The 14,880-nt window shown below is 38.9% G+C and overlaps 1 protein-coding gene across 2 annotated transcripts in view; it reads right to left on the reverse strand.

The window, feature by feature from the left end:
- MYO10 (myosin X) overlaps window positions 1-14,880 on the reverse strand; it is a 175,284-nt gene that overhangs the window by 53,353 nt on the left and 107,051 nt on the right. For both annotated transcript variants that reach the window (XM_085308869.1, XM_085308870.1), the window contains exons 10-19: window positions 11,597-11,726; window positions 10,561-10,679; window positions 9,657-9,803; window positions 9,442-9,542; window positions 9,204-9,270; window positions 7,571-7,663; window positions 6,792-6,860; window positions 6,521-6,603; window positions 4,997-5,105; window positions 1,977-2,057 (exon numbers count right to left, since the gene is read on the reverse strand). In XM_085308869.1, coding sequence (XP_085164995.1) covers window positions 1,977-2,057; window positions 4,997-5,105; window positions 6,521-6,603; window positions 6,792-6,860; window positions 7,571-7,663; window positions 9,204-9,270; window positions 9,442-9,542; window positions 9,657-9,803; window positions 10,561-10,679; window positions 11,597-11,726 — 999 coding nt within the window. The remainder of the gene's footprint in view (window positions 1-1,976; window positions 2,058-4,996; window positions 5,106-6,520; window positions 6,604-6,791; window positions 6,861-7,570; window positions 7,664-9,203; window positions 9,271-9,441; window positions 9,543-9,656; window positions 9,804-10,560; window positions 10,680-11,596; window positions 11,727-14,880) is intronic.

The raw sequence follows: 14,880 nt of genomic DNA on the forward strand, positions 1-14,880 counted from the left end.
GGGGGGGGGATCTTATCAATGTGTATAAGTATCTGAAGGGAGAGTTCAAGGGGATGGGGACAGTTGCCCCGTGTGACAGGACCAGAGGCAATGGGCAGAAATTGAAGCACAGGAAGTTCCATCTGAATGTGAGGGGGAATTTCTTCCCTGTGAGAATGACGGAGCACCGGACCAGGTTGCCCAGAGAGGTTGTGGAGTCTCCTTCTCTGGAGATCTTCAAGGCCTGCCTGGATGCAACCCTGTCTAACATGCTCTAGGTGACCCTGCTTGAGTGGGGGTGGTTGGACTAGATGATCTCCAGAGATCCCTTCCAACCTTACTGATTCTATGAGTCTATGAAAGTTCTTTTTCTTTTCATAAGTACATAAAAGCATTAGCTGTGTTGTTCATCCACAGAATACAGTTGAGCTATGGAAGAATTAAATTAAAGCTCACATTCCTGCTTCTGCACCAGGAGTATACTATGAGTAATTTCAGCAACTTCACAAGCTTGACACTAAGACTCAATGTGGAATATGGTCATGTTCACTGTTGGTAACATCCAGTATTGATTACCCCACTACTTTCAGAATTGCCTTACAATGATAAGAACTGAAAAGGAGGTTAGGGCAGGAAAGAGGACTACAGGCAGAGTAATTCTTATGCATCCTTTCTTGTAGTTTCTGCAGTTAGGATTAGTAGTAGCTTTTTCATGTAGTAGTTTATTAATCAGATTCCACTGAATTTCTAATACTGTTTTTTAACTGCAGAACTGTATTTTCACCTGCAAAAACAAATGCAAAAAGATACTTAAAAGCACACCATGTCTGCGAAACAGAGGTGGAAACAGATAGCAGCACACAGTAGACAAAATTTAGAACAGTGAATCCCCACAATGAACCTTGAGAACATCTTCCCGAATGAAAATACTATTGTATTACATACGCCTTTCCTTCTCATTCCTTGTCAAGTCTTCTACTGAACCAGATGCGTAAGCCTTTTTCTCTGCTAGTACATCATCAATCTAGTTCGSCAAATTTCTTATTTTGTAAAGCCATTGAATCAAATTAAGTTTACAACCAGATTAAAACAAAAACAAGGGCATACATTCTGTTGACAATTTATATACACTTTGAAAGGCACAATGTACAGGAATTTCCCAATCCGCTCCTGCAATCAATCCTACTATTGGATATGGCCAGCTGAGGCTGTGTCAAACTCCCTTAGAGTGTCTGCTTTCATAACTGCGAATTTTGTGAGAACTTTTTTTTTTTTAATGCTAGTAAAATGTACACGTGGATATAGTAGCATGCCAAAATTTGGCAGGGACGGACCACCGTAGTGGGGAACGACTATATGAGCAGTATGAATATGGCAGTGGGAACTCAGTGGTTTCCTTGCTATGAAAATGCAACATAATGCAACAAGCACTTGGTCCTGTCATCAACCATRGCAATTTCTTGCAACTTTTGTACTATGGAGAGGAGCCTTACTCACATGTGAAAAGTTATCAAAACATACAACTCATTGAAATCCTTTTTTTACTCCAGTGGGAATTGATGGGCTTTTTAAGGGTTGTGGACAAGCATTTCAAAACTCAGTCCCCACGGGATCAGGGACTTTGTTACATATATGTTCTCACCGACACTAGCTTCCTGCCAAGGCTCTACCATCGATGTGGGTTTGGCTACCTGGTGTCTGCAAAGCAAGGATCTCACAAAGTTGTCATGACCTTTCATATATCACCTTCCTTTTATCAAAATCCTTAGAATTGGTCATTTATCAGAGAGTTTTGAACAATGACTATTTAAGTGGTGCCCAAAGAAAAAGCCTGCAAAAAATCAAAAACTTTTTCCAGGGCTTTCACCTTGCAGAGCCTTTTATGAATTTAGTGCAGAATGCTACYTTCTGCCTCACACAGCAGTAAATAATCAAATAGGCAGCGAAAGATTAGGCCTGAAACATTTTAAAAAGTCAGGTGCAATTTTAAATCTTACCTTCTGCACATTGGGTTTGATGCAACGAACAAAGAAAGGATTTGAAGAACTCAGCGTTGCCATTAAAGAATGAAGTGATTCCTAAAACACAGTTAGRAAGAAAAACAGCACTTTACAAGTGGACTTTTTGTACAAGCAAAATACTCAGGCAAAAGCTCTCAAGAGTTTAGCACTGCAGACAATAGCTACTGCAACACCTAGTGGTTCACACTAGGAATTACAATCATATATAAACCTGCTGTACAGTGAATGCAGAGAATAAATACATGCACGTTGCTTTCCTCCACCAGTCCCACTGATCAAAACCATCATCACTGCTTTAAAGTGATCAAGGTACAGAGATTGACATGAAGAAATCTGTTTATGAAGGAACATCACCAAACTGAAAAATTGCTGCTACAGGTGTCTGAATGACTATGTCTAAGGATCCACATTCTCAAATTGCTGTACTCACGCAAGTCACACAGCAGGATAAGGGATCTTAGGTAAAAATAAGGTAAAGCTAAAATAACTGCAAACATGTATTTCCTCGCTTCATTACAACTGTCCCTCACCCATTCATTTTTCCTGTAATCAACAGCATTCTGTGCACTCTCCTCACTACAGTCTTTCTTGTTAAAATGACACTCTGATGATAAATACGAGCCTACAAGAGGGCAGAAAAAATTTAAAACATTCTCGGAAAAAAAAAAGGTATTTTAAAAGTATAGTAACCATAGTTTCATCAATACTAGGTTTTCAAATAAAACCTCACAAATCAACAAAAATTGAGTAAAGGATATAGTGATAACAACATCTTACTGTAACAGCATTAAGCAAATAGCAACACAGTAGTTCCATTTTATAACTATCTCAATTTAACAATAAAAAAGATTCAGTTAAAATAAATGTTATTTTCCTAGTTTTAGAACTCTGGATGACCCAATACACATTAGACTATCAGTTATCTGAGCCTCAAGCTGGAGATAAAAATCACAAAATCCCTCAGCCCTTCTCTAATTATTACTTTAATTATACATCCATCCCTTTCTCCCCTGAGCCATCTTTCCATATCTTAGGTCAGTTTGCCTCATTTTGTAACATTAAGTATGATACCATTTTAAAATGACACTTTATGTTTACTCTGCAGAGGCACAAAACACTGATGTTTCACCCCTCTAAGGTGGCACCCTGTGCGAGGCAGTGGAGAGAATACAGACTAAGCTGCCAAGGAGATACAAAATTCACTTTTTAAAGGAGAAGCAGTGTGTGCTCTACCATGCGTTTTTGAGCAAAACTGCAAATAGCAGTCTGTTACATTAAAAACTTGCTTTAATCTGCAAATGAAGGGCTTTCTTGACGATTAAACATGAAGTGATAAAGGCAATAGGCAGTTTCGGCTGCGCACAGGAACTGGTTAACAACGAAGAGAGCAAATGGTGAAGTGACTGGGAATATGACTGGGATAGTTTTGTGGTTTGTTAGCCTACATTGGCTTAAGGACACAAAGCCAGGGTCAGCAAATATCAAAGACAAGAAGATATAAACAATAATATTTTCCTGTAAAGACAAATATTTACAGCTTCAAAAAATAAACACTTCATTTGTATTAAACCTATATAAGCATTAAGTGTAACATGAACGTGAACAACTAGGCCAATTCTCAGATTTTCTAGCAAAATACGCAACTACCTGTAGAAACTAGAAAGTCAGTCACTCTAAACAAAAATGATTTATTCGATTCCCACATTAAATTCTGGACACAGACAGCCAGATTCTGCACAATGCTAGAAAACCAGTAAGATCTACCTATTGTAAGAACTTTGCCTTCACAGTTTTATTCTTCCCATTTTAAGCTTAAATGAGACAGACTGCTCTCTAGAAGACTGCAAAACATGGAAAAGAAAGTAACCAAATCTTTTGGGGGTGACATGATGTGAAGGTCAACCTCTTCTGAAGCAGCACAACTGATTAAATGATGGTTACTGCAGCTTTATGTAAGAGGCAGCAATGTTTTGATTTGCTGTTTTATCATGCTTTATGCTGTCCAACATCCCTGATGGAGCACAGAAGATCTACTCCACACTCTGTTCTACCTTGCAAAATGGATGTAAAAATACGGACAATTTTTACATGATAACATTTTAGATTTACTTTTCACATGTAAGCATGACTATGTAGAAACAGTACCTTCTACTATCCCAGAGAACTAGCAAATAATAGCATCTCACCACAGGAAGTGAGTATTGTGCGAGACTAGGGATGTTAGTATAAAACAAGTTACCCAAGGAACATTAACATTAGTGTTTAAAAGATACTGTGTGCACTCCACCATACGTTGCTTGTGGTTCTGTCTAACCATTAGCAACAGTCTATTAGGATAAAATCTGCCCTAAAGGGGTTCAAGTCTACCCCCTTAAAAAAAAAAGAGTGAATGAACAGAACATTAATTTAAGTAAAATGAAAGACAACTAATCCAGACTTGTACTTATGCAATTTAGAGAAAATTTTGTGCCAGTCTTTCTCTTTTAAATAATTTGGAGATAGACTTTATGTTAGATTTCAATTTGGTGCCATTTTTGATGGCATGGTTATAAAGCTTCATAAAAAAGTGTTTAATAAAAACACTTTCCAAACTTTAAGCTAAAGGGCTAGGCAACACCTTAATGAGATATGTATTCAGGACTTATTTTTCATAGCATACAGGCACCACTGTAGGGCTTTGTGCCATTTTGTGGTTGGTTTTAGATTAGAAAGAAAAACGGAGACAAGAGAGACTAGCTTCATGGAAGACCTTTAAAATAAGGACAAGGAAGCAAATGGAAAGCAAAGGGAGTGCTGTGTGAATGCTGTAACATGAAGGTTAGTTTCTGCTTGAAGCTAAGTTGGCCAATTTGTCGATTAGAAACTGCAGTTTCCTAGCAGAGACAGGGATGTTTTGATGCTGAAGTTTTAAAAGTTTTAATCTGCAGTTGTTCGTTACTGAACAGAGTTTATCTATCACTGATTAGCTACACAGCAGAGAGAACACATTAACTAACCTTGAACTGTAGGCTGACAGTGGGCTTTCGGTGCTTGCTTCCACACTTAAGAGTGTCTTGATTGTTGCGACTTGAAACATGTTCAAATAGATCATAGATGAAATCAAGACTGAAATGGGGAGGAAAAGGAAAATCTCAAMGGTATACCTTAACAGACCACATGGTTTACCACTGTGCAATGCAGCATAAGCATTGTCCCTTAGAAATCAACCCCCCTCTGTCTAAAAAAAAACACTTACGACTTCTAAACAACAGATCTTTTTCTTTGTAAAATGCATACAGTGGAACCAAAAAGGATAATCCAAGCTCTCTCCTCCATTCCCAATATATCATTAGGGAAATGAAGAGCGAAGTCCTAGAGACACACTCAACCAAAACTCCAGGTGACTGTAATGTTAACTATAGCTGAATAAAAATTAAAGGAGATTGCCAGTTTGCTTTGTACCGTAACAAAAAATAACCACCCACATGAGCTTCACTTGCAGATGCTAGTATGCCGTATTTTAAACTATCCATCTTATATCCTCCTGTTACCACTTCTTCAGAAACACACATCCTCTAAGTTAAATAGAATCACTCCAGACAGAAATTGATGCAACTGCAAAATCAGGCCCTGCAGCTTAAACTCATTTATTACTTTTATCCACATACTTCAATTGACAGATGTTATGTCAAATACGTCATGAAAACAGAACTAACAATATGGAAGTATTTATTAATAGTTTCCATGTATCCAGGGGCTTAAAGGATTTAAAATGAAACTACTCTCACAGCAAGGCAGGATGACTAGGTGGGTCAGGGCAGCAGCCAAGAATGCAGACAATCTGGGTTCAGTTCCCTGCTCTTGTATGAAAACTCTGTACGTCTTGGAGTCTCAATTATACATGCAAAGAATGGGATACAGCATCAGGCCAGCTCACAGAGATACTATAAGGATCACGAGACCTTATGCAGCAGAATGACAGGAGGCACACAAGTACTGAAGACAACCAGGAGCAGACTTTCAATAGCATAAATTCTTTATAGAAAATCTCCTTTTTAAGATATTACTAGATGGCAATTTGTGCTATGATACAAATTGTGCTATAATACATCCCTGAAATATACACTACCAACATCTCTAAGCTTTCACTCAAATTAGAGAATGCCAGGAATATAAACAAATCAGGCTGTATATGAAGCAAGAATATATGCATGCACATGGCTTATGAGGGCACCCTGAAACAGTTAAAAATCACCACTAGTTTTCAATACCCTAACTCACCAATAAGTAGCAACTGGACTTTCTAACACTCCCCTGAATTAAATACAAACAAGGTACTGCACAACGTGGAAATACCTGACTCAATGAGAACTGATTATAGTCAGTTCTGTATACAGGCGCCTCAATTATTTCTTCTATGCTCCTTTCAACTCTGTTAAGCTCTGATGCTATGCAACATTTTTTGTACTCAAACTCTGGCAGAATAAAGTGACATGGTACCCTATTAAGATGAGGTTTAAACAGAAATCACAGAAACGTACCTGCTTTCACGCAACAAGTTCAAGAGATCATCTCTGAAAGTATCCCTGTTCTTCTCCAAGATTCCTCGGACATCATACTGGACCTAGTGAGAAACAGTGCAGATGCAAACAAAAAGCCAAGCCATCTCACACCTCTCACAAAGGCAGTACTGTAAAAAGTGCTGAGGGAACAGAGCACTTTAGTTAATTCTGAACAGCCTCAGGGCTGTTAAATTAAGTTAATGAAAACTCTGCTTGGAATAATTTTAGCAAATAAAGAAAAGAAAATTACCTCCCCAGCATAGTGTTTCACTCCAAAGTTGTGAATGGCAACTCTTGGTTTTACATAGAAAGGATTGCTCTAACAGGAGGGAAAAGAAAAGAGAAAAATATATTTGGGGGTCAGGGAGTATAATAATATAAAGGGTTACATTATCCTCTCAACTCAGATTTAAACAAACCACTGTCTTCCAGTGAACTCTCTGGAAGATTAGTGCTCTGAAAGCAAACAACCAACTTAAAACGGTAATAGGATTTTCTAGTCTGGGTTGCTGCAAATGCAATAATAACAGATTTATTGTACCTAAAAAGGCATTATACTAAACCTGAACCATCTGCTAGAATCATCCATTAAAGGCACTTTGAAAAAGAAGGAACTGTCTTAAGATAGGTGTTTTGAAGACAACCATAAGCTTGAACTGCAGAAATTCTTGAATACAATTCTAGGATCACAAATAAAGGTAAAGCTAATCTGTACAAAGAAAGCGACAACYATTTAATGAATGCCATGAACTGAACACCTCCATACAGCAGTGGTAAACTGAGTTACTGCAGGCTGTCAGAGTTGTAACTAAGAGTAAAATTTGACGTTTCCACTGATATCGGACTCTTCAACTGGATGGTAACATGGATATATTTTTTCAGGTAAAGCAAATGATACGGATTGCCATGGAAGTAAGATCAGGCCCAAAACATACAATCATGCATCCATATATTTGTATCATGAATTTCTGCAGAAGCAAAGACACCCTCCATAATTTGCACAAAGTACATTAGCGAAACACGACGTACAGCATGCTGGGCATTTAACTTCTCCAGTAAAGTGGAATCAGTAGCTTGAGGAAAATGGCTCTCTTCATTGATGAGTGCCAGCAGGCCAAGTTTCTAGAACAGTGAGAACAGGTAGAAGACAAATTAGTGCACAGGTGGACACTGATTGTGTCCCCAGTTCACAAAAATCACAAAGTTCTTGAAGTTACTGTGCAAGGAGGCACAGAGCCACCAGTATACGATTATAAACCCACTCTCATAAGAGACCACAATCCTATTTTTCTGACAACGCTCCAATCAGAAGACGCAATAGTCATCTTGATGTAGGGAGTTTTTAGGTGCATATAGGGACATTACCACAGAATAAATACACTCCCAGCCTCCAAGATGTCCAATGAGAACAGCTCAGGAATTCCTTGAGTCTGATGAGTTTGTGTAAATAGCCTTTCAAAAAAATGTCTTCCATGAATTTATCTAATTACTTTTCGAACCAATGCAAACCTTTAACATCTACAACGCCCAGGGGCACTGCAAAAGTGTCAGTTTAACTGTGCATTGTGTAAAACAGAACCTGCCTTGCTAGCTTATAGTTAATTAAAGTGTCTAGCAAACTTTAGGTTGATATGGTGTCTCAGGAAAACATTCTTCAGGTGCACATTTTAAGAAGACATCTCTTCTTAGCATAGAGCAGCTTCTGACAAACAACCCTGTTCTCATGGCAGTCACATCCTGACAGTTGAATCCCCTGCCCACTAGCTTGGAGAGAGTTTCTGTGATCATCTAAACTCAAACAGCAACCACCCTACTGCAGTGATCAATTCACATAACCCTTTTGTATGGCTGAAAAAAAGTGAACAGGACCAACTTATCCTATACAACTTATATTTTGCTATCCAGGCTGTTACTATTAGAAATGAGAAAAAAAAGCTGGAGTTACCATTTCTAGGCAGTGAATTTGGATCACATCTGCCCCTCTCTGCTAACATTCCTGACAATAACTATGCAGATACTTCATGCTTTTTTTAATGTGATTCTTTGGTACAGTAAGAATACAAACAAAATTGTGGATGAAATAAAAAATTGGTGGGCAACACTTGATGATTACCCACATTTCAGGAAAAGCAATAACACAGCAAGACATTGTTATTCTTTCCCCTCACCTCTTACCCAAGCAGCTTGTCATTCTCGTCTTTTTGGCTGAAAAATCTTCAAAGCAAAAATTGTTTTTCACGTTGCATTTATACAGTACTTAACACTATGGCCTATATTATGTCACATTCTTTTTTTTTTTTTTTTTTTTTTTTTTTAACTATAAAGCTTACTGAGTAGTTACACTCTGATAAATAGAGAAAAAACCCAGGAGGGCAAGCTTCATGACAAAAGACAATCTCTATTTTACCTTTTTAATTATATCCAAATATTACTTTTGCATATAGTCACACACTGTTAAAAGTTACTACATGGAAAGATCAGTATATTGATCTTACCATATAACCTAGAATATGGCCATGTATGAGAATGATCACATTAAAAGATCACTGTTTAAACATCCACAAGCTGCTACTTCACTTGTTCTTTGCATAAGCAAATTTTAAAAACTTACCATTTCATAATAAAAACTAGAAATATGAACTGATATCAAATACTTTATTACCTTTTCAATAAGATCCAAGCACTCTCCATTATCAGTCCAGTCGATATCTTCCCAAACTAGTCCTTCCCTAGTGAAAATAAAGGAGGGGCTTTTTATTGACAATTACAAAACCAAAGATTAGGACTTAAGGGAGCAGCTGTATTTGTACTTCCAAAAGAAGCTACAGCAGCTGGGTATCTAAATTTCAAAAGATATGGGTATTTTCAAACTGCTCCCAAATTTGATCTGTAACTCTTACCTGCTGTATTCCAGTTGCTCCAAGGAAAAGATGTGTTTGTTGAAATACTCCTGAAGCTTTTCATTTGCATAGTTAATATTAAACTGCTCAAAACGATTAACCTACAAAGACAAGAAACTTTCAAAAATACATATGTTCAAAGTATTTTACTTTGCAAACAATAAACTAATTTAAGTCATAACACGTTTAATAATCAAGTTACTCATAAAACATACCTCAAAGTTTTCAAATCCAAATATATCCAGAATTCCAATGGACTTGAAGTCTTCCTTGCTTTTGATTCTGCTGTTGATTTTCTTAATGACCCAAGCAAAACACTGAGAATAAAGTGCCATAGCCATAGAATCTCTGCTATCTATTGCCTGCATTTAGAAAAGTAGCACGTTACAGTAATCATCATTGGAACTGAAAAGCTATTAGATTTTGCCAGTACACAGCATAAGACAAAGTATACTGCATACAGCYTTGTATTCCTTGATGGTAGTTACATTATCAGATACTAAGAGTCCTAGTTCAAGTTTTAACACTGTAAATTGTAACTGTTTTATACTTATGTGGCTTTAAAATTACATTTCAAAATTCAAGCATCCAAAAAATAGCAAATAATAGACTTAAGGTGGGGAGAAGGAAAAAGAGATGGGCAGGAAATACTACCTTAATTTACCCCTTTTATATATAAGCACGTTACTAATGTATACCCTTTTCTTCTTTATACATCACTAACGTATACCTTCTTCTTTTTCTTCTCTTCTTGTAAATAAACAAAGCGTTTTTGCTGAAAGTTTCCAAAATTGTTCACCTAACACAGGCATCCATAATGAAAAATGTCAGGCTGCATGATTAAAGTTTGGAAAAAATGGTAATCAATAAGACTGAGTAATAAATCACAGGAGCCAAACTAGAAGCCATGACCAGAATGGTAGGACGAGATCTACAGAGATTTCTAAAAATCCGATCATACCCTTCTTAAAAAATTAGATAGTATTCTTGAAAGCAACACAATCTTGATACATGAAATAAACTTCTTTTCCTAGGTGATCAATGTTTTCATTGGACTTCAAGACTGATAAACATAATTTCACAGACCCTAGAAACATGTCAAAACTGAGATGCCTTTACCTGTTGTATACTTAGAGGTGTTAGGATTTCTTCTCCCCTGAGTATCATTGACCTCTGTGTCAATGCTTCAGTTAGCTGTGTGCAGTCCAACCCCAGTAATTCAGCAGATCTTCCCAGAGCTGACAAGAGAAAGCACCAAACATATTCTTAAATGTGTAAATGTATAAAACTCAGCTTATTATTATTATTATAGTTGTGATCACTATTTAAGATGCTTCTAAAATGACAGGAATTAGAGATAAAAATACAATTAGAGTTGTCAAAAAGGAAGAATCATAAGTCTGTACAACTGAAGGAATTTAGTAGTACATATCCATCACAATTAAGTCACAGATACTAACTTTCCTCTTAACATTACAAGTTAAGTTTTCAAATGACCTACTACTTTCAGTAACATATTTCTCCAGCTGCAAGTAGTAATCTTCTCTTTGTCTACAGGAACGTGTTTAAGCTCCCTTTGTGACAATGAGAATGAAGAAAACCGGTAAATTAAGAAATCTTTTTTTATGTGCATATTTTATTTAGGAATTTTGCTGTGATGTATTATGTAAAGCAGTAAATAATGCTACTCTTTGCTGCTGTCTTTGAAAAAAACATCTAAAATGCCCATAAGCCCAATCTTTAGGCATAGCAACAAATATTTTCATATTACAACTGCAAAACTAAAAGCTCTAAAAGATAGTTTAAATGGAAAGCTCAATTGTGGAACATACTTGGGCCCATAAATTTTACCATATTGAAAATACTCTAAACCAGGAATTAGAATACAGTGAATTTCACTACGGTTAATGGAATAAATGTGTACTCAAGTTCTTTCTAATCTAATCCTAAGATCTAGTGTTCAGCAGCAAAGATTGATTTGCCTTACCTGTCAAAGAACAAAATCAACATTTTAATTAACATTTACAGAAGCTGAAAAGCAGTCAGATCCCTCTCACTATTTGTCCTTGCTTTGGTCTGTTCTGCTAGCAATGAGTATAACTTTCACAACCTCAGGAAACATTTATATGCTACAAGGAAACCACAGCCTTCTCACCTGTTTTAAAGGACACCTGTGCCCCACCAGCAGTGATAAATTCAATGTTTCCCAGATGCAAAATGCCAGCTAATAGCCTCAAAACTTCTCGCACTTCCTCCTGGCTGAACTGCATCACTTCCATTGCGGTCTGGAATGACATGTGAACTTCTTAAACAAAAAGACTCATTAGAGCAAAAATGGAGACATGGACAAAATCACCAGCTGTGCTGCATGGCCTTAGAAAGGCAAGTCAGTATCGACAGAGGACTGGCAAGGGTTAATTCCTTTGGTCTCATCCCAGCTCACGTACATTTTAAGATATTACAGGGACAAATATGAACACACAAGTATCATTTTTTTTTTWACAAACTCCCCTTCTTTTGACACTGTAGAAACATATTGCTTTCAGATTCTTCAATAAACTTAAAATTAAAAAGAGATTGAAATGCTTTACTGAGTTCAGTATTAGACAACTTCACTCATTTTTGCTACTAACTGATAACCTCTTCCATTTTTACCAAGTTTTGCCAATTGCCACATAGGTGACAAAGCATGGGGGGAGGAAACAGTGCAGCACACTAGATTTGCACATTTATTTTCTCAGTCACAGTGAACTTAGAGGACACTTTCTGCAATATATTTTGGGAAAGCAGTGAAGTCCAAATACAGATTTTACCAGTATACTCTGACAATATGACTCTGACTCTTATCGCAAAGTTGAGCAAAAACCCAGATCTATACAAAACTTGTTGAATTTATGAATTACCAACGTGGCAATGATCAAGACTCTACTGTACAAAAAGAAGAAAAGGTAAATCTCCACATAAAGAAATCTTAAATTAAGAGCAATGCACACTTTATCTGATAGCAAGGCAGTAAGTAATTGGAATTCTCTAGAAATTACCTGAATTTCCCAAAAGTGGGTCTACTATGCTTCTGTCTGATTTATGAACTTATAGTCATGGCAGGTGTCTGATAGAGGACACATGACACATTTTATCTTTAATAAATCTAACAGTTACAAACGGAAACCTTCAGAATCATCCCACAGATAAGAAAGGTTAAAGCTGTATTTTAATACAGGACATTTTGCAAGAGTGCTCTGAAAAAGCTGGCAACACTGTTTCTGAATACATCTCCAAGCTTACAGTGCAGTTCCTCCCTCTCCCCTTGCAAAGGACATACAGAAATAAAAATGCCTGAAGTGCAGCCACTTGAAAATCATCTTGCCTCTAGCAAAGTGTCAATAAAGAAAACATAGAGACAGATAGATTAAAAAAGTTTCACTTATGTGACATAAGCATATTTGCCAGTGGCTGTGGGAATTGCTACATCAGCTGTGTCGGAAGCTTCAACACAGACCTCTTGCAGCAGATGCTGCCCTACAGGTCCCAGGCTGCAGGGAGTGCTTGGAGCCTCTCCAGAAGGCCTGGGCTGATGGTCCGCCCTCCTGCAAGAGGTGCGCTGTTGTTTATGGTTCGTGTCATCAAGTCAAACAGTTGCAGGATGAAGTCAGTAGACTGTGAAACATGTGAGTAAATGAGCAGGAGATAGGCAGGGTGTTCTTAGAGACCGTACTGCTCCTGGAGCCCCAATCCCCTGCAGCAGGGGAGTTGCTGGAGGACTCTGCGAAGAGTGAACTAGTACAGCACAGCATGGTTGAAGAAGGCTGGAAGCTAGTTGCTTCTCGAACAAAAAGAAGAAAGGCCCCTAATCCTCCTGTAGACCTGGAATTAATTGAAGAACAGGTTTAGTGCACTCCAGGATGAGGAGAACCCGGACCTGGCCTCAAGGGAAGTAACTGGGCTGTCTGAGCCTGTGCCTTGCACGACCACTTGGAAGAGACGATAAGCAGTTGTAGTGGGTGATTCCATGCTGAGGGGGACAGAGATGCCTATCTGCCGACCTGACCCCTCCTCTAGAGAGGTTTGCTGCCTGCCGGGGGCGAGGATACGAGGTGCATCTGAAAGGCTACCAGGGCTTGTCCGCTCATCAGACTACTACCCTCTGCTGCTCTTTCTTGTGGGTGCTAATGATACAGAGAGCAAACTGGAAACAATCAAAGAAGACTTCAAGGCCTTGGGCATGGTGGTCAAGGGTCTGGGAGCCCAGGCGGTCTTCTCATCAGGCCTGCTGATTAGGGGGAGGCATGGAAGGAGGAGCAGGAAAATTTTCCAAATCAACAACTGGCTACGCCGCTGGTGTTGGCAACAGGGTTTTGGATTCTATGACCATGGAACATGGTTTGCAGATCAACAACTGGTGAGGAGAGATGGGATTCACCTCAGCAAGTGGGGCACATTTGCCTCTGCAAACAGGCTGGCCAGCCTAGTAAAGAGGGCTTTTAAACTAGGTAGGAGGGCGGAGGGGGGTTGTCATACAGACAGGGTAGACAACAAAACACAAGTTGGGTTGGGAGGCCTCCAACAGGTGCATGCAGCTGGGGATGTGCATTTGGGACATGGCTATGGGAGACTCCCATACACCCTTCCTGGGAAACCTGCAGGCATGACCACCTCTTTGAAATGCCTGTACAACAATGCATGCAGTGCAGGGAACAAACAAGAGGAGCTGGAGATCTGTGTGCAATTGCAGGGCCATGATCTCACTGAAATTATAGAGACATAGTGGGACAGCTCACATGACTAGAATACTGTCATGGATGACTACGTGCTTTTTAGGAAAGACAGGCCAGGAAGGTGAGGTGGTGGAGTTGCTCTTTATGGTTACTCCAGAGCAAATGGAATGCATCGAGCTCTGCCTAAGGGTGGAGAAGCAGACAGTCAAGAGCTTAGAGGTAAAGATCAAAGGGCAGGCTAACATAGGGGACACTGCTGTGGTTGTCTACTACAGGCCACCTGACCAGGAAGAGAAAGCTGATGAGGCTGTCTACAGACAGCTGGAGGTAGCCTCAAGATCACAGGTCCTGGTTCTCATGAGGGACTTCAACCACCCTGACATGTGCTTGAAGGACTACACAGCAAGACACAAACAGTCCAGGAGGCTCCTGCAATGCATTGATGATAATTTCTTGTTGGAAGAAGTGGAATGGTGGAGGAGCCTACGAGGAACAGTGTCCTGCTGGATCTTGTCCTTACCAACAGAAAGGGACTAGTTAGAGATGTGAAGGTTGGGGGCAGCCTTGGCTGCAGTGACCACAAGATGGTGGAGTTCAGGATGCTGCAGGAAAGAAGTAAGGAAACAAGCAGGATTGCAACCCCGGAATTCAGGAGAGCGGACTTTGGACTCTTCAGAGACCTACTTGGTGGAGTCTCACGGGTTAAGGCCCTAGAAGGAAGAGG

The sequence above is a fragment of the Rhea americana genome, unplaced genomic scaffold (genome assembly GCF_003343005.1).
Source record: "Rhea americana isolate MKP2758 unplaced genomic scaffold, rheAme1 scaffold_285, whole genome shotgun sequence".
Classification (NCBI taxonomy): domain Eukaryota; kingdom Metazoa; phylum Chordata; class Aves; order Rheiformes; family Rheidae; genus Rhea; species Rhea americana.